Source organism: Barbus barbus (genome assembly GCF_936440315.1).
Source record: "Barbus barbus genome assembly, chromosome: 6".
In the NCBI taxonomy this organism is placed as follows: domain Eukaryota; kingdom Metazoa; phylum Chordata; class Actinopteri; order Cypriniformes; family Cyprinidae; genus Barbus; species Barbus barbus.
The window spans coordinates 30453337-30473077 of NC_136734.1; the positions used below are offsets into that span (position 1 = coordinate 30453337).

Sequence of the window (19741 nt, forward strand, 5' to 3'; positions counted from 1 at the left end):
TGGACTGTAATTAATCACGATTAATTGCAAATTTAAAATACTAGAATTTACCTGTAAATGTGTTGAAATAAAGAAATGCATGACAAACTAGTTTAAGGAAACATAACCTTTCACATCTCTGCTAGGTATGAGACTTATTATTATTTAGTTTTAATTCAGCCATTATCAGCCTTTCTACTGGCAATAAAACATTTACCAAGCTTTAATCACATTTACCCAACTATTATCAAAAGTATTTCTAAATAAATACAACAAAACATTGTCTTGCGACCTTACATGAAGTATTATGATAAAATGCATTATGAAGAAGAATTGGACCTGCTCTGAGGGTGCAATAGAGCTAACATTAGCATCATGCTACATAAGACAATTTATGAGATTAGTACACTTTTACTCAGAACTCACTTTAAACCACCATCGAGTGTTTGTAATAACTTCCTTTTGCGATCACATGTGTATATATAGGCTACACTTTGTGCGGCCGCGGTACATTATAAAAGTATCCCAAAAAACCGCAACTCACGGCTCTGTCATTTTTCCCACGACCGTATTTTCAAAATAGCCCAATTGTGCAGGAAAACCGCAACCCTGGCAACACTGGTTCGCTGTACCCTTATCACATATGAGTAGACAGTGATAGGAAAAAGTGAATTGTTATTTTGTTTTTTAGATTTGCATTTGCGTTTGTAATTTGTTATTTTGTTTTCAGAATCCTGATTTGTTTTGCACTTCGTGGCCACCGTACATATCTCTCGCGCACACTCTCTCTCTCTCTTGGACACTCGCTCTCTCTCTCTCCGCGTTTGCTTCACTTTTGTCGAGCCCAGCGCCTCATAATCACACAAACCCTGCGTCCCAATGTGCATACTATCCACCTTATCTGCCCTAAATAGTATTGAAAATTACTAATATCACATACAATTTAGGATGGATAGCGTGTACACTGGGACGCAGGCAATTATTTTCTTCCGCGCTGCGATGACGGCAAAAAGTTGGGGTCAAACCTTATCTAACGATTCATTTGCGTTAAAAAAATATTAACGCTTTAAAATTTTTAGATTAATCACATGTGTTAACGTTGACAGCCCTAATATATATATTATCATTGTTGCATATTATTTCACAAACTAATTGTAAGTAATATACATTATATACCACACAGTATGTAGCACATTAGTGTTTCATTCGAAACCGAACATCTCTTTCCCGTCCTCTGTTAGCTTTAATCTTGAGCACTTGAGCATCTTGATCTATAGCCAAAAAAATCCCACACAGCTTTACATTTAGAGTAGTTTTCACCCTGTTACTTTTCAGCTTTAGAAGAGCTGCTGATGAAGGTCTGAGGGTAATGTGCAGCTGGTATAGGGTAAATCTGCTGTGTGCTGGAGATTATAGCTCATTGCCACAGCAGCGTCTCAGTCTGGGAACTGTCCGACAGAAGGACAAGGTGGCTTGCTATTTTATAACACTTGGTATAACACAGCAACAGTCAGCTGAGGTCTGTTTCTAAATACATATCACAGTCATCAAACTGTACTCACTAATATCTATTTACAAAGTGATGTTACAGAGAAAGTAGTAGTAATTAACTGCAAACATGCACATACAAATCTTTCTGCCACCATCTGTCTTATTTACAATCTAACATCAGCTTGTGGCAGGCGCTGAAAAAAATTCTACCAGATTAAGGAGAGAATATTAACTATTACAAAAACCTAATTTAACAAATTTAACAGTCTATTCTGATTTGTTCGGGCACCAGACAAGCTCAGTCTTGTCATATATAACTGTTTTCCCCTGAGTACCTTTTAAGCCACCGGTTACACAAATAATTTAAATTAAATTCCCACACAAAGTAAGTTCAGGTTCATAGTTTCAAAGTTGTATTTAACAAAAAAAAACAAAAAGAGGAAAAACTTTGTTTTCTGGTTCCAGTTTAAATGCAGTCTCAGTTCACAGTGATATTTTCAACAAGCAATATGTAATCAAACAGAAAACTTAGCACTTTGATTCAAGTTCAAATACATTCTTTGATTCACATTCATATTTTCAACAATCCACCGAAGTATAAAAATAAAAAAAACAAAAAAAAAAACAATAGAGTCACTGCTTGCGTAGTCCAACAATTACAAGAAAATAAAACTTGAACGAAAATGGAAGAAGGTGCCTCTGAGGTAGCAGTTTCACTGATGCAAGTAAACCTCAGAAGATTCAACAAACCCTTGTGATACAATGTGTGGAAGGTAGTAACAATATAGAATTCTTAGATCGCATTAGAAGATAATAAAAATACCAAACAGCAAAGATTACTTTACTTAGTATTTTGTGAAAGTGTGTGCGTTAATGTTTGTGAAATGTTTGCGATGTTTGTGTGAGGCAAAAAAGAGAGTGTGTTTGAAATACGAGTGTATTGCTGGCCTCTAATGGCAAGGATGGGGGGGGGGGGGGGCGGTCATAACATGAGGTTTAAGAGATGAACAACAGCAATTCACCTTGAGATCCCGCTCGCACTTGCTCTGCAGCTGGTGTCCGGAGGTGCAGCATGCACACTCAATCTCCTGGCAACTCACGCTCGTAGCGATCCACCCTGCCCAAACACAGCGAGGTCTCCGTAATGCAGCGACACAGTCTGACTCAATTCAGGTGACCTGCATCTCTCTGCTCATTACTGCTGCTCTCTCCAGCAGCTCCACCCTAAATACACATTTCCTCACTTCCGGATAATTGATTTTCCCTCCTCCGCTCGGCCATAAGACATTAAAAATCCTCGTATATTTTTCCATACTGCCAAGCTTAACATCAGATGATAGAATAATTATTACATCAAATGGTACTTTAATAGAATCCTGTATCTCTAAACCCCTCTATGTATGTTTGCACTTCATATTTTCTACAACCTTTTGACCATTACATTTTCCTGAGCTCAGCTGTATGCCTGAAATAGGAACATTAAACTAAGTATGATGTATGGTGAATATGTCAAGGAGCACAATCTACCAGCCTGCAATAATGTGGTATTAAATCTGACAAAGGAATTACTTATGAATTAATAAATGTATAAGCTGGTTTCATACATCCAGATTTACTGTAGTAATGCCACTGCCAGCAATAGTTCACATTCACTTAGGATTTAAAAGTTTTCAAGTTTTAAAGAATTTGCATGTCAAAGGAGAATTTCCTAATTGCCAAACCCTTTTAGAAAGCACATCAAGTGTGCATCAACTTGTATGATTATTTACAATTATTTTTATAGGATCTATGGATGCAATCTCACCAGCTTTCATATATTTGAGGGATAAAAGCTGCAGAAGAATGAAAACATCAACACCTGTACAACCAGATCAGGTGGATGTGCTGCAGATGAAACATGATGATGCAGATATAGATTATGTAGCACTGCAATGAGCAGATGGCAGTGTTTAATCTTCTCCAGCCAGAGTCTGTGAAGCATACAGCCTAAAACTAATGTATATCACCTCCACAACAACTTCAATAACTTAGAAATCTACAGACTATGCCTCCCTGCCAGAAATGAGCATAAAAATAACAAAAAACAGTGTTAAATGAATTAAAGAGTTATTAGGAAGTAACAGACAATGACTGTGGCAATATAATGGTGTACAGTAGCAATGTTTTAAAAACATAAACACATATAATAAAAGTATAATACTATAAGCTAATAAGAAGCAATAAGTGCAAATTTGGTGTCAAAATGAACAATACAGTGGGGAAAATTATTATTTGATCCCCTGCTGATTTTGTAAGTTTGCCCACTTAAAAAAGAAGGGTTTATCATTTTTATGGTAGGTTTATTTTAACTGATACAGACAGAAAATCAAACAAAAATCCAGAAAAAAGCAGCATACAAATGTCAAACAAGATTTACATTTTAGTAAGTCAAATAAGTATTTGATCCCCAAGCAAAACATGACTTAGTATTTGGTGCAGAAACCCTTGTTGACAAGCACAGAGGTAAGACGTTTCTTGTAGCTGGTCACCAGGTTTGCCCACATCTCAGGAGGGATTTTGGTCCACTCCTCTTTACAGATCCTCTCTAAATCATTACGGTATCTTGGCTGTCTCTTGGAAACTCGAAGTTTCAGCTCCCTCCACAGATTTTCTATTCACAGATTGGCTAGGCCAGTCCATGACCTTAATCTGCTTCTTCTTGAGCCACTCCTTTGTTGCCTTGGTGGTATGTTTCGGGTCACTGTCATGCTGGAAGAGCCATCCATGACCCATCTTCAGTGTTCTGGCTGAGGTCTCCATTTGCCCCTCAATGTGGTAAAGTCGTCCTGTACCCTTAGCAGAAAAACAGCCCCAAAGCATAATGTTTCCACCTCCGTGCTTGACTGTAGGGATGGTGTTCTTGGGGTGATAGTCAGCATTTCTCTTCCTCCAAACACGATGAGTCGAGTTGATGTCAAAGAGCTCAATTTTGGTATAATCTGACCACAGCACATTCTCCCAAGCCTTCTCTGAATCATTTAGATATTCACTGGCAAACTTCAGATGGGCTTGTACATGTGCTTTCTTGAGCAGAGGGACTTTGCGGGCACTGCAGGATTTCAATCCATTGCGGCGTAGTGTGTTACCAATGTTTTGCTTGGTGATTGTGGTCCCAGCTGCCTTGAGATCATTAACAAGCTCCTCCCGTGTAGTTTCTCATGATCATCCTTACCCCATGAGGTAAGATCTTGCACGGAGCTCCAGACCAAGGCCGATTGATGGTTGTTTTGCATTTCTTCCTTTTCCGAATAATCACACCAACAGTTGTCTCCTTCTCACCAAGCTTCTTGCTGATGGTCTTGTAGCCCATTCCAGCCTTGTGCAGATCTACAGTCTTGTCCTTGACGTCCTTTGACAGCTCTTTGGTCTTGCCCATGGTAGTGGAGAGGTTGGAATGGAATATACAGATTCTATGGACAGGAGTCTGAAATTAGGAGTATCTTCTTAAAGTGACAGGACTAATCTGTGTTCCACATGTGCACATAACCAATCTGTGGGAGCCAAAATTCCTGCTGGTTGGTAGGGGATCAAATACTTATTTGACTTACTAATATGTAAATCTATTTTTGACATTTGTATGCTGTTTTTTTTCTGGATTTTTTGTTTGAAATTCTGTCTCTATCAGTTAAAATAAACCTACCATAAAAATGATAAACCCTTCTCTTTTTTTAAGTGGGCAAACTTACAAAATAAGCAGGGGATCAAATAATTATTTTCCCTACTGTACATAAAGGAGCAAGTAAAACAAATTGCATAAAAATACCTATAATATGAATAATACTGTTGAACAGAGTCAACAGCCATAAAAGAACATTCAAAAGCAAGGTTTTTGGAAAGTTGGTTGCTGTAATTGATTTACAGCAGTGAGGTTGAAGCTATGCAATAGGCATTTTGGTCTGTGCCCGGGCACTTCTGTTTCTCAAATTGTAAAGGCAACGATTGGGACGCCTGGGGTCCTTAAAAATGATCCAGCTATCTTAAGTCATCTATCTGAATATATGTCATGGATGCTGGGTGCTGTGATGGACTACGTTGTCTTCACCACCCTCTGCAGTTCCAAGGCCTTAAAATACAGAACAATTTCTGTAGCAGGCAATTGATGCAGTTGTTAAGAATACTCTCAGTCATGCATCTGGAGAGTTTGTCAGAATCAGTGGTGACATGACAATCTTTCCTCGCCTATGGACTTGCATCTTTCAGGGAGGCATACTGTAGGCCTAATACGTCTATGTTTGTTTGATAGACTCTGTAGTGGTTGGAACAGATTGAAAATGGCATTCCATTGGTTTGGATAAAAGCATAAATGCACATTTAAATGTACTGAGAAAAACAGGTGCTGGCGTGCCTGTTTCCTCACTGCTGTTCTGCTAGCAAAACTCAACATCCCTCAAGTGGAATCAGATCCATTAAGGATAATGAGAGAGTGACTCTAGACAGTCTCAGCCATAGCTTGATTGACAAATCGGTAAACCTGATTAAGGACTCTGAATAATCACAGTCATTTCTACTTTCAATCACCACACAGTATTATTTACAGATCAGGTCCTGTTAGGACAGAAATCAAGGGTTGGCCCCAACTAATGTGCATAATAAAAAAGTACTTTTGAAATAAAAACTATAAGGTAAGGTTTCACACCAAGGTTCTGTAGATGCTCAGTTTTTACATCTGAGAGCAGCAGCACATATGTTGGGGAAGATCCTTGTAAATCCTTCTAAAAGTGGTGCTACTTCTCTCAGAATGAATGAGAATAGAGGTGATGTACTGATTTCAAAGCATGGTGATTAATCAATGTAATACTTTATATAAGGACTGGCATCACTGTTGAGTATCAGCATTACTTACTGTTAGAAACAGTATTTTCCAAACAAGAACGAACAGTCCTATAATGACAAGCCAACAATTAACTAAATCACAGGCATTCTCATTGTAAATTACTACTTTTGACTGTAAGATGTCTAAACTGAGTATTAAGGTGTTAATGGTCACTAACACAACTACAATTAGAGCTGCGATGAACTTGCAGGGTTTAATGACACAACAGTGACAATGACATTACATCATGTTTCTAATAGAATTTTGATACCCAATGAACTAATTTGCAGATTTAAACGATTACATAAACTCACTGAATCGAAACTCACTGAAATGAATATCATCCCAGCTATCATTTTAAATTCCTGAACGACCAAAGAAGGCATGCATATTAACTACAAATGTGCTGTCTAATGAAGCAAAAAACATGGTTATTATTTAAATTGCAGAATAGTAACCGATATTTGTGTAGCTCTCTTTTAAAGCAACTTTTGAAAATGTTTCTGAGACTTAAAATTTTCCGCCAATAGTATGTGCAAAAGATGATTTAATTATTTCCCTGACATGCAATGCATATATTTAATCCTAGCTACCCACATGCATAACTGATTTGTCATATTGTAAAACTGTCTCAACGTACTGCACACCACCATAATTAACATCTTTCACCCTCATATCTAACTTACAACAGACAGAGAAAATGAGTATTTATAGCTTAATAAGCTGACAAGTGGTGTTTTCTAAAAACATATGAAGGTTATTGACTAAATAAACAGGCTGCTTTATAACTGCATTATTAATTTTTGTGTGGAGGACGTACAGGAGACAAGTGCTCCATTTTCAGTTCAAAATCAGAGCAAAGATTATCACTCTGACAACTGTCAACAAGAAACAGATCACACATTCACAGAGCCGTATGTACAGTCACAGATTACAATCTGCATGCTTGTTTTGCACATATCAGCACAATAGTCACAGATGGACAGAAAGCTTGTGTCTCAATCCTGTTATAAAAGGGGCATCACCACACATTAACTTAATTATGCAATAATGTCTTCAGTGGGTTAACAATGTTTGCATATACTCCCATGTAGGCCATTGTATGAGTGGAGGAAATGTTTCCTTCATTTCAATGTCACTCTGACCCACAAGTCTCTCTCACACACAAAACGTAGAGCACAGCAAATCTGTTAATGATGCAATAACTAAAAGACCATAAATGACCAGAGAGCGAGAAAGGTAAAATATTATTTTAAAAAGCAAATTGACCACTAAAATCAGGAAATATGTCACAATATGTCCTTTTTGTCAAAAATTCATAAGTGTTAAACTTCCTCTTTGAAAAAAACTGCTGAACTGTCCATTTAAAGGGAAGGTTCACTAAAGTTTATAAAAATAATTCTGTCATCATTCAGTATGATTGTCTTTTGCAGAAGGCAAAAGAAGAAATTTTGAAGAACACTGGTAACCAACAACACTGACTTTCATTTCTGAAAGTATCAGAATTTTCATTTTTGTGTGAACTATCCCTTTAAAGCTAAAGTGCTTGATTTTTCCATTTTAAAAAATTTCTCATAATTTAAAGTTATTTATAGATAGATTTCCCTGTGTCCCCGATAGATTGACAGTATATGAGACCACTTAATTTAATTATTACCCCATTGCTTCATCTATATCTCATATCACATTCTGTTGAAGGTCACACAGCTGCTGCATGAGGAGCTCAGGAATTTTTCATTGATCTCACTGCTGTAACTATAGGGTCATGACACTCATGCCCTGTAACATAAGACCACTATTACTAAGTACACCTTGTGCAGTATACCATTTATTTGAAACAGATCACACTCTCATTGGTAAAAAACACGGGGCCAATGGATATCGGAGAACGCCAGACAAAAATAAAACAATTACAGTTATTGGTTATTGGTTAATTATATGCTCTATAAATATGTCAACAAACTGCTGAATTAAGCATGTAACAGCATTACATACAATGAAGAAGCACAAACTCTCACATCCTTGGTAGTTGTAGGCTGTACTACGGTTTAAAAGTTAATACTTCTACCGAGCAAGGGTGCATTCAACTGATCAAAAGTTACAGTAAAGACATTTATAATGTTACAAAAGATTTAGATTTTTTAAAAATCCACTTCTTTTAAACTTTCTGTTTGTCGATGCATCTCGGGGGAAAATGTATTACCGTTTTCTCAAAAATACTGAGCAGCACAACTGTTTTCAACATTGATAATAAGAAGAAATGTTTCTTGAACACCAAATAAGCATATTAGAATGATTAATGGCAGCTTTGCCATCACAGGAATACTGTAAATTACATTTTAAAATATAATTGAAATTAAATAGAAACAAAATATTTTAAATTGTAATAATATGTTGAGAATTCTGCTGAGAATAAGAGTCATTCAAAAAGACGTTAAAATTTTTTTGATATGTAGCAACTTATGTTTCTGAAGCACACAACAGTTTCAAAATTCATGTCTGATGTATGACAGCATGTTTTTTTTTTGGTACGACATAATGTGCAATTCTAACAATGTTAACCACAAACCTTATTTTATTCATAAATCTAAAATCTCTATTTTTACAAACTCCCAAAGACGACTTGGCCTACAAATTGACGTCATGACTGAATAGCTGTCCTGTACTAAAGAAGGGCTTATTCGCAAGTCACAATACTGACAGGAACATTTCAATCTACGCACAACCACAATTCGGAGAGCGATTCAAAGACAAGCTCCACAGCTATGGGCGTTACAGTGTGCTTGGACACGTCAGTCAACTTCTGGTCACCAAAATGAAGCTGGGCGAGGAAGTGCTGACCCCACACTGCCTTGCAAGAAGCCCAAGAGATCAAAAATCACAGACATTGATCAAAGCAGAACACAGCCAGAGCTTTATCGGTCATATCCTACCTCTGAGGCAGGTGAGGTTCAGGAGATGACAGAATGAAGAGGAGCGAGTCGGGGCCCGTACGAGAGCGAGAGGAGCAGGAGCATGAGATAAAGATGAGGAAGTGTCATCTCTTCCACCTCTTCCTCCGGCGGGAGCGCACTGACCCTGGCTGAAGCGGCTCAGGCAGCCCGAGCTGCAGAAGGAGCGCACCGTTCCCGGCCCCCAGCATGCTCCACTCTTCATTCCACCACGCTACAGGCCTGCCGCACCTCTTTCCCTCCTCTCCACTCCTTACGCACTCGCATACACTTACGCAACCAACCGCTGCACAGGAAGTATGCCGGACTACTATTTCAGCTGGCTGAGTGCAGGGGGAAGCGGCCACACTGCTGAGTCTTCTCATCTGGCATCACACATGCGTGCGCATGCACATGTTCTCGCCGTCATGCTGCAACGGAGCAAACCCTTCTCTCTAGAGCCAGCGCATTTATAGACCTTAACGGCCTTGATTTCACATCCTCGCCATCCCGCCTCACCTTCAGAACGTGTACGCACATACTCGGATAGCGCAGCATATTGGCATTCTTCTCCTCATGCACAGCTTAATGCAGTGTAGAGTAGGACAGAGCGAGGGGAGGGAGGAATGGAGGGAGGGAGGGAGGGAGGGAGGGATACAGTAGTCTGCAGTACACTGCTGTCTTGACTGGTATAGACCACTGAACACACCTTCTGTCCTTGCTTTCACACACACACACACACACACACACACACACACACATCTCTTGCAATGGCTATCCTGAGTTTAGTACTGAGAGTAATATGTTTTTTCAATTACAGGAACTTTTTTACGCCCCAAGGGTTGATTTTTAGTAAAACTGAACAAATTTCAGCTTTTTCTTTTCTTCTTTTTGTAACATAAAGGTCACATTAGACTAGCTCTAGGAAACCTAGTTTCATTTTGCTACTTTTTAAATGAATTTCAGTAACACACTTTAACACAGTCAATTTTGAAACATTAAGAATATGAATTATGAAATTCTTAAAACTAATAATACAAAACAAAGATTGAAATAATCCCTCAGTTAGGCATCATTTTCACTGCATTAGACAATTATATTACCAATAAATGCTCTTCTTTTGAACTTTGCATTCATCAGGTTTTATTTGATCATAATTCTAATAGTGCCTAGTAAATATATAGAACGTACAGAACAAGGGTCCTCAAATAGGGAACCTGGTTCCAACTGGACCGCAAGACATAATGACAATGGTAACACTATTTTACTGTTTCTTCAATTTAGAGCGAGCAGTGCATCAACAATAATACAGTTATTTTTTTTTTTTGATTCTTTATTTATTACAGACTTTTGATTTACGATAATACAGTTATTTTAACAACTGTCGCAGAAACACAGTTGGCAGCAAAATACATTGATACTTTTGCTAAAACACTGCAGAAAATACAATTATTTTTAGCTGTCATACATATATGACTCTAGCCGTTCAAATAAACCAGGTATGTGAAAAGACGATTTTTCAACTAGATTTATCATTATTCATCAGCATGAAAAGAGCATTTCATAATAAACAATGATATACGTTTTTAAAATTTATTATTACTATTATAAAGTATTCATAGATGGCAAGAAAAGATAAACGTTTTGAAATTACTAGTTAATGTTCTGTGCTCATGAGGAGAACGTTTTGATTATTATGTACATTGTTTGTTAGCTTTGTTATTTACTTATTGTAAGCCAAATATATAAATGGTCCAGACTTCAAGAGGAAAACCCTAAACCCCCATACAGCATTTTTTCTTAGTCACACCCTGATAAAACATCTGATCTTACCTTTTAATATACATATTCAATGAGCTCAACTGATTAATTTCTTTTTTTTCTCAAACACCACTGTTTTGCCTCTCTGGGCCCAATATTCTTATCTTTAATGACTATTTTGACCATTTAGATTTTTTTTTATAGTTTTATAAATTTATAGCTATTTCAAAAAAGTATTTTCTGGACCTCCGCTAGGAAGTAAATATAGAGACCGCTCTCCTGAATTCAGAAACACACACATTCTGTCCAGAAAATAATCGCTGAGAAGATGGCACTCTGTTCAGTCCCAGCAATGCTCTGTGTCCGCTGCAATGCTCTGTTTAAAGCAGGGCAAGGTCACTGATGTGTTGTAACAACCACACACACACACACACACACACACACACACAGAAACACCAAAAGAATCACCTGCCACTGTGCAATTATTACTGCATTATTGCTGCACTCCAAGGTCACCTTCAGTAATGTGTGTGTGTGGGTGGGTGTGAACACACATGGAATCTATCAAGCTTAATTCAATTTATCTACACTGACAAGTACAAAACAAAATGAATGCCAGAGCACACGCTAAGCACATACTAACACACACACATACAATAACCCAGGCAATTATAATTGAAACCATGTGACATGTGAAAGTGTTTGCACCCACTCTTTTTTAGTCATTTTTAGCCCCAAATCAAACGAAACGTTTTTAATTCCATGCTAAAAAAAGAGAAGACTTTTTCACCTTCCCCTTACGCAGCCGTTTCAGACCAGCACTTACCAGCACTGAGTTCCTGTGCTGAAGACTAACAGCGACAGTGACTCATTCTGATAATTGGCAACAGAAATAAAAAGTGTAGCTACTAGATGAAGAGAATGAAGGGCAGAGACGGCACACCAGAGACAGGTCTGTCACAATTAATACATGATCTTCTGACCGCAATCGTTTTGCGCATTTTTAGATTCCATCATTAGATGCTTCCATCTAAATAAGCAAATTTGCCAAACTCAAAGACCAACACATGCGCATTTTCTACTCAGCAAGTGTTGCATTTCAAGCTATGGCTAATATAACATTTGAAAATAAATTGTTACGGAACGCAGACAGACACAAAGGTAAGTGAACACACAGTGACTTTATTGAAGGGATCGTGGCAGGCTGGAGAGTAACTGAGCTTGCAGGGTGAGTACACTCCTTAATGGGATTTCACAGGATCTTGACGTGGGTTAATTCCTCTTCTCTTTCTCTCTAGGTTCGAGAGGTAATGCTAACAAGGAGCACCATGGCAGAACGAGGCAGACCTCTGGTTGGATGATCTGCGGACAGGGAGAGATCGGGACGGAGAACAGAAGGTAAGTTTCACAGGTAAGGATTTAGAGGTAATACTCATCGGAATGACGGCTGGGTAGGAGTCCACGTTGTGTCAACGAGATCGGACACAGGAGTGACTGTAGTGCGTGCTCTTATGGTGCTCTTGATGAGGGTGGTGATGAGGTGCAGGTGCGCGTGGTTAGAATTCAGGTGAAGCTGATCGTGATAGTTGACAGGGTGGAGAGCCTGGCCGTGCTGTTACAGTACCCCCCTCTCCACGACCCGCTCCTGAGGGTCGACCCCGGCGACGTGGTGGTCTGCCTCGACCTCGTGGAGCTGGAAGTTCAGGATGTGCGGTGTGGAAGTCAACTAGGAGTGTCGGGTCGAGAACATCCTCTCCACGACCCACGAGCGTTCCTCGGGACCGTATCCCTCCCAATCGACCAAATATTCCAATTTACCACCACGGCGCCGGGAATGTAGGATCTCACGAACCTTGTAGACGGCGCCTTCATCCAGGATAAGCGGGAGAGGGGGTTCCTCGACCGGACCAGGCTCTGGGGACACAGAAGGAGAAAAGGGTTTTAGGAGTGAGACATGGAAGGTAGGATGAATTTTATATTGTGATGGTAATTGGAGCTTGTATGTGATCTATTGCTTCTATTGATCTGCTCAAGGATGGTGAAGGGACCAACGAATCTGGGACTCAACTTCCGGCAGGGCAGGCGCAGTCTGATGTCCCGGGTAGACAGCCATACCCTCTGTGGGAGTGACAGATCGACGAGCATCGGCTGCGATCTGCTGCCTGCGCACTGCCCGTTGCAGCTGATGGTGTGCCGCGTCCCAGACTCTCTCGCTCTCTCGGAACCAGTGATCAATAGCAGGAACGTCGGAGGGTTCACCTGACCATGGGAAGAGAGGGGGCTGGTAACCGAGTACGCATTGGAAAGGCGTGAGTCCAGTGGAGCCTTGGCATAACGAGTTCTGTGCGTACTCGGCCCAGCCCAGAAACTGGCTCCAAGAGTTCTGGCGGCTATGGCAGAAGGTTCTCAGGAATCGCCCTATCGCCCTATCTCCTGGATTTTGCGTTCGGTCTGTCCATTGGACTGTGGATGGTATCCAGACGTCAGGCTTACGGTCACACCTAGGAGGGAGAAGAATGCCTTCCAAACTCTCGAGATAAACTGCGGACCTCTATCGGATACAATGTCCTCTGGAATGCCATAATATCTGAACACACAATTGAATAGTAACTCCGCTGTTTGAAGGGCTGTGGGCAGACCTGAGAGTGGTAAGAGGCGACAGAATTTGGAGAAACGATCCACGATTACCAAGATACAGGTGTAGTTCTCCGAGGCTGGCAGATCCGTAATGAAATCCACTCCCAGGTGTGACCATGGGCGGTTGGGAATAGGTAGAGGAAAGAGTTTACCTGCAGGAAGATGACGGGTACTCTTTGATCTGGCACAGTCCGGACAGCCCCGAACGAACCTTCTCACGTCCCTTGCCATATTAGGCCACCAGAAGCGATCTTGTAGCAGCGAGAGTCGCGTTGGCCCCTGGGTGGCCAGTACCAAGGGAAGTGTGCGTGGTTGAGTTCTGGGAACATACTGGTGGTTAGGAGGGCAGCCCGGCGGATTGGCTGGTGGAGTGGCAGAGGCAACTAGCGGAGAGGACCATTGAATCGGGCTTACGATGATATCAGTAGGCAGGATACCCTCTGGTTCTTCCATCCTTTCCTCAGGGGTATGGACTCGAGACAGGGCGTCTGCCTTAACATTACGGGGCCCAGGACGATAGAAGATCTTGAAATCAAACCGAGTGAAAAACAGAGCCCATCTGGCCTGGATTCAACCGCTTAGCCTCACGTAGGTACTGGAGGTTCTTGTGATCCGTAAGTACGAGGAAAGGATGTGAGGCCCCCTCCAACCAATGCCTCCATTCTTCCAAGGCGAGTTTGATGGCCAATAACTCTCGATTGCCAATGTCGTAGTTCCGTTCCGCCGGGCTGAGCTTAGGGAATAGAAGGCGCATGGATGGAGTCTGGGAGGCGTCCCCTGCTGCTGAGATAGGACCGCGCCTACTCCTGTGGTCGATGCGTCAACTTCCACGATGAAGGGCAGATCAGGATTGGGATGGACCAGGAGAGGCGCGGTGGTAAAGGCTTCCTTAAGGAGTCGAAAGGCGGTGGCAGCCTCTTCGTTCCAGGCTAGAGTCCTCGACCCACCTCGGAGAAGGTCGGTGAGTGGGCTCGTGACAGTGCTGTAGTTGTTAATGAATCGGCGGTAGAAATTAGAAAATCCAAGGAAGCGCTGGAGTTTTTTGATGGTCTTGGGCTGTGGCCAGGTCGTGATGGCCTCCACCTTCCCCTTGTCCATGCGGATGCCACTGCTATCGATAATGTATCCGAGGAAGTGGACGGTGGACATGTGAAAGGTGCACTTCTCAGCCTTGAGGTAAAGGTGATAATCTCTAAATTTTTGGAGGACCTCCGCAACGTGCTGACGATGTTCGGTCAGGCTCCGGGAGTATATGAGAATATCGTCAATGTAGACAACGACGAAGCGATGGAGGAACTCCCGGAGTACCTCATTCATGAATCCTTGGAAGACGGAAGGGGCGTTGACGAGTCCATAGGGCGTAACCCTATATTCATAATGCCCGGTAGGCATGACAAAAGTGGTCTTCCATTCGTCCCCCTTCCGGATTCGAATGAGGTTGTATGCGCTGCGGAGGTCCAACTTCATGAAAACAGTGGCTCCGCGTAGTTGTTCCAAGGCGGCAGGGACAAGAGGAAGAGGGTAGCGATATTTCACCGTGATCTCATTCAGTTTCCGATAATCAATATAGGGACGGAGGCCACCATCCTTCTTCGCGACGAAAAAGAAGCTGGAAGCAGCAGGGGAGGTAGATGGTGCGATGTATCCCTGTTTGAGGGCCTCCTCAATGTACTCCTCCATGGCCTTCCGTTCAGGGATAGAGAGCGGGTAGATCCTGCCTTGTGGTACTTACTCACCCGGTAGCAGATCAATCGCGCAGTCCCATGGCCGGTGTGGAGGTAGTTGGGAGGCTCTTTTTGGGCAGAAGACATCACCGAAGTGGGCATATTCGGCTGGAATGTCCATAGATTGTAGGGCGACAGGGCTCTCTATGGAGGTGGCATGCAGAGGCAGGGTAGTGGTAGTACTCGGTGTGGGCTGTGGCAGCTGAGGGAAACATTGCGGGAAACAGCAACTACCCCATTTCAGAATGTCTCCGGTGCTCCACGATATAACAGGGTTATGCTGAATCAGCCAGGGAAGACCCAGAATGACATCCACACTCGAGTCCTCCAGCACCAGCATATGTATCAGCTCCTGATGTAAAACTCCCATGCCCAGCTGTAAAGGGCCAACATATCGATTGATATAACGACGGGAAAGGGATTTACCAGTTATGGCTTGAAGTTGGTAAGAGTTTTCGGTGGCGATGGTCGGGAGCTGGAGCTGCTTGCAGAGAGACCCGGCGATGAAGTTCCCCGCGGAACTGGAGTCGAGGAGGACGGTGACTGACAGGGAAGTGGAGCCAAAGGTTATTTGGGCTCGAGTGGTTCATTTTAGGAAAGGTGGGCCTGATGCCACTCACCGCGAGACGAGTAGGACGAGTGAGGCATTCGTGGATCAGGTGAGTGGCCTCTCCACAGTACAGGCATAAACCCCGCTGTACACGCCTTCGTCTCTCCGCAGGTGTAAGATGCAACGCATCCATGAGCATGGGCTCTGGCTGATTATGAGCTGGAGACGGAGATAAGATGGCAGGGTTGGTGACATGGTGTGTCGGCAGTGCGTGGCGGGACCTGCCTGGGACATGATGGTCTCTGCCCACTTCAATGCCGGTCCGGTAAGAGATGTAATGATGAATGCAATCTTGGGACTGCTCGGTGGTGAACATCTGAGGATGGAGATTGATAGTTAATGTACACTGCAGGATAAAGCCATTGCACTCCTCGGGCTCACCAGAGTAGGGCGCTGGTCGGGCCATGGGACTGGCGAATAATACCGGAGAAGGAGAACTGGTGACGGACGGAACTGGTGAGGCGGGTGGTGGAGATGAAGGAACAGGCTGGGTAAGTAACCTCTTCAAGGAGTCGATCAGTTCTTGGAATGGGTCCGTGGTGCTCATCGTGATGACTGTGTTGGTCCGATCTTCTGTTACGGAACGCAGACGGACACAAAGGTAGGTGAACACACAGTGACTTTATTGAAGGGATCGTGGCAGGCTGGAGAGTAACTGAGCTTGCAGGGTGAGTACACTCCTTAATGGGATTTCACAGGATCTTGACGTGGGTTAATTCCTCTTCTCTTTCTCTCTAGGTTCGAGGGGTAATGCTAATAAGGAGCACCAAGGCAAGAGATCGGGACGGAGAACAGAAGGTAAGTTTCACAGGTAAGGATTTAGAGGTAATACTCATCGGAATGACGGCTGGGTAGGAGTCCACGTTGTGTCAACGAGATCGGACACAGGAGTGACTGTAGTGCGTGCTCTTATGGTGCTCTTGATGAGGGTGGTGATGAGGTGCAGGTGCGCGTGGTTAGAATTCAGGCGAAGCTGATCGTGATAGTTGACAGGGTGGAGAGCCTGGCCATGCTGTTACATAAATATTCATGTATTTTTTTTGGTTTCTACCCCCCAACCTATACAAGTAGGCGTGGATGACCAAAAAAAGTCTCCTACTCAAGTACTACAGTCATCAAGCTCAAATATGCCTTCATGCATAAGCTGAAGCTGAACCATAAATTATCTCATCGCAGACTGCATTTTAGCAAAAACGATACCAGAGCAGCACATAGCAGGCGCTCTTGCAGGATGTCTCCAGGCTGCTATGGCAGATCGATCAGTAAAGCAGCTCAATACATCCTGCATAACTACAGATAACACCTTTAACACAAAGACTGCAGCCAAGCTCAAACAGTCGCAATGGAACTACTTTAAAAAATTAACTATAAGACTATTAAATTGAAATTTGTTTTAATAGTTGACACCTAGATCATATTCAGTTAGACATGAAAGAGGCAGAGAGAGAGAGAGGGAGAGAGATCGATGGGTAGAAATGCGTTCCAGAGGAAATACAGATCTGAAAGATAAAAGAGGAGAGGCTATATTTAAAACCCAGCAGAAGAAAAAATCCACTGAAGGACAGGACACATTCTGAAACATGAACTCTTAAATAGTACCACAGTGTTAAACGATTAAAGAAACTCTGAGTTAATTTAGTGTGTGATGAATGGAGGCCTGAAAAATAACTGAAAATGAACAAATAAATGTTTCTGCCACTACCATTTTATGATCATTTCAAGAGAGTTCAGATCAACACTGCTTAAAAAGCACAGTGTCAAGCACAGAACTGTGGGTAGAAGTATGTGTGTGTGTGTGTGTGTTTATCTGCCAGAGATACACTTTCTCTCAGAGGTAGGATCTGAAAAGTCTAAAAGTGGAAAGTCAAAATCACAGGAACATAATCACAGGTTTAATAACACATTCTGAAGGAGTGTTTATAGGACCCATATTTAGATGGAGGATAAGACTTCACAAATCTATACTCTTCAAATGAAGAACAGGATTGTGAACAGAGATGTGAAATCATCCTGCAGACTTCTGTACACAGTAATAGTCAAAAATTTGATGAAAAAAAAAAAGACTGAATGAATATTTCTTATGACCTTAAAAACATTGGAATCTAAAAGCTTATGCCTAAATGCTTCATATTTAAATTAGATTTGAGTAGATACTTAATATTAAAATAAAATAAAATTTAATTTAATTTTCCTGCATTATTTCCCTTATGCTTGCGTATTTGGCTTGACTGCGATCTTAAAGACCTTCTGATCTAAAAGCTTATGCATGAATACTTCATTTTTTAAAATATAAAGATATCATAGATTTAGCTTTTTATTTAAAAATTAAGTTTCTCAAAAAATAAAATACATTTTCACTAGGCTCTCACTTAAGTGCATGCTCTTTCACGTAAACCTGAGACACAAGTCCATCAGTGAGACAGAGAGCCAATTAGATGCAAGCTTAAAATATGCTGATTGGTCCCTGCTTACAGCCTGACACAACATCTCAGACAAATGCCCTCTTGCAATTATAGCAGCCTGTCGATAAAAACACCAACGATGAATCATACAGTCACACACACACCTCTTAAATCCTTGTGAAAGTCATAGGAGCCAATATTCACAGAGCAAATAAACCAGGCATTAATCAGCAAGTCTATATAACAGATACACAAGGCATCAGGAGTGTTTATACACAGATCGCCTGCTACCAGAACACATGAGTGGTGAGAAAACATGCCTCAGATCACACCAGCATAACACCAACTACAAGTCACTCCTCTTTAGGTGACAGAGTCGTCTCTCCTCTCAGTTTCTCTTACCCTTTTGCCCTGGAGACCCTGGCAGTAATCCAGCCCTTAGGTCGCAGAGAACCACTGACCTTGCTGGAACACAGTAGAGTGCATTACTGGCACAAAAACACTCGGATGCCTCTGATCTGCTAAATTATGATGATGATGATAGTTAAACCAAATGACTGGAAAACAGTGTGAGCCTAAATATGAGGAAACTGAGTTACAGCGGTCCAGAGACAATAATCAGATACAGATGACATCTTATCTAAAAGAGCCACGAGACAGCAATCCAATTACTGAAGCCCTGATCAGACTTGACTGATTATTTACAACCACTTCAAGCACAAATAAACATGTTGCTCTCACGCACACATATTCAGCTGAGGTTTTGTTGCTTTTAGTCCATATCTCTTTGGAGGCTATGTGTTAGTGAACTCATTTACTCACCTTCATGTTGTTCCAAATCTTACTTTCTTTCATTGAACATAAAAAGGTTGTGCATCATATTCCATGTCTTCTCAAGTCATACAATAGATTTGTGTGAGAAAAAGACTGAAACTGAAGTTGTTATTCCCCACCATATATCTGAAATGGACTACAAAACTTGTATCAAATTTGTTTTGTTATTGTTAACGAAAACTATTAAAAATATTTTTCTGTAATTGAATTTAAGCTGAAAACTGAAATAAAATAGGTCTTATGTTTTGTGAGGTTTGACCATCACTGGTTGAAGTTCTAAAATTACTGAGACTAAAAAAACTGAAATAAAAATAAATAAATTAAAGCAAAATAGTAATATAAAAAAATATATAACAAAAACAATTTATTAAAACTTAAATATTTAAATAAAAACTGAAAATATTTAAATAAATGTTCATTCAAAACATTAATAAATGCTATAAAAGTATATTAATAACACAAATATAACACTATTAATTGGTATCAACACAATTTGACTCATAAAAATGGCAAAAGGCATT

At 41.2% G+C, this 19741-nt stretch overlaps 1 protein-coding gene across 4 annotated transcripts in view; it reads right to left on the bottom strand.

The window, feature by feature from the left end:
• Positions 1–19741, bottom strand: part of osbp2b (oxysterol binding protein 2b) — a 69094-nt gene that overhangs the window by 25071 nt on the left and 24282 nt on the right. The window contains exon 1 of one of the 4 annotated variants that reach the window (XM_079419565.1): positions 9256–9536. The exons of the other annotated variants lie outside the window; for them this stretch is intronic. Coding sequence (XP_079275691.1) covers positions 9256–9478 — 223 coding nt within the window. The 5' untranslated portion in view covers positions 9479–9536. Of the gene's footprint in view, positions 1–9255; positions 9537–19741 lie in introns of those variants that run through there. 4 annotated transcript variants of the gene reach the window in all.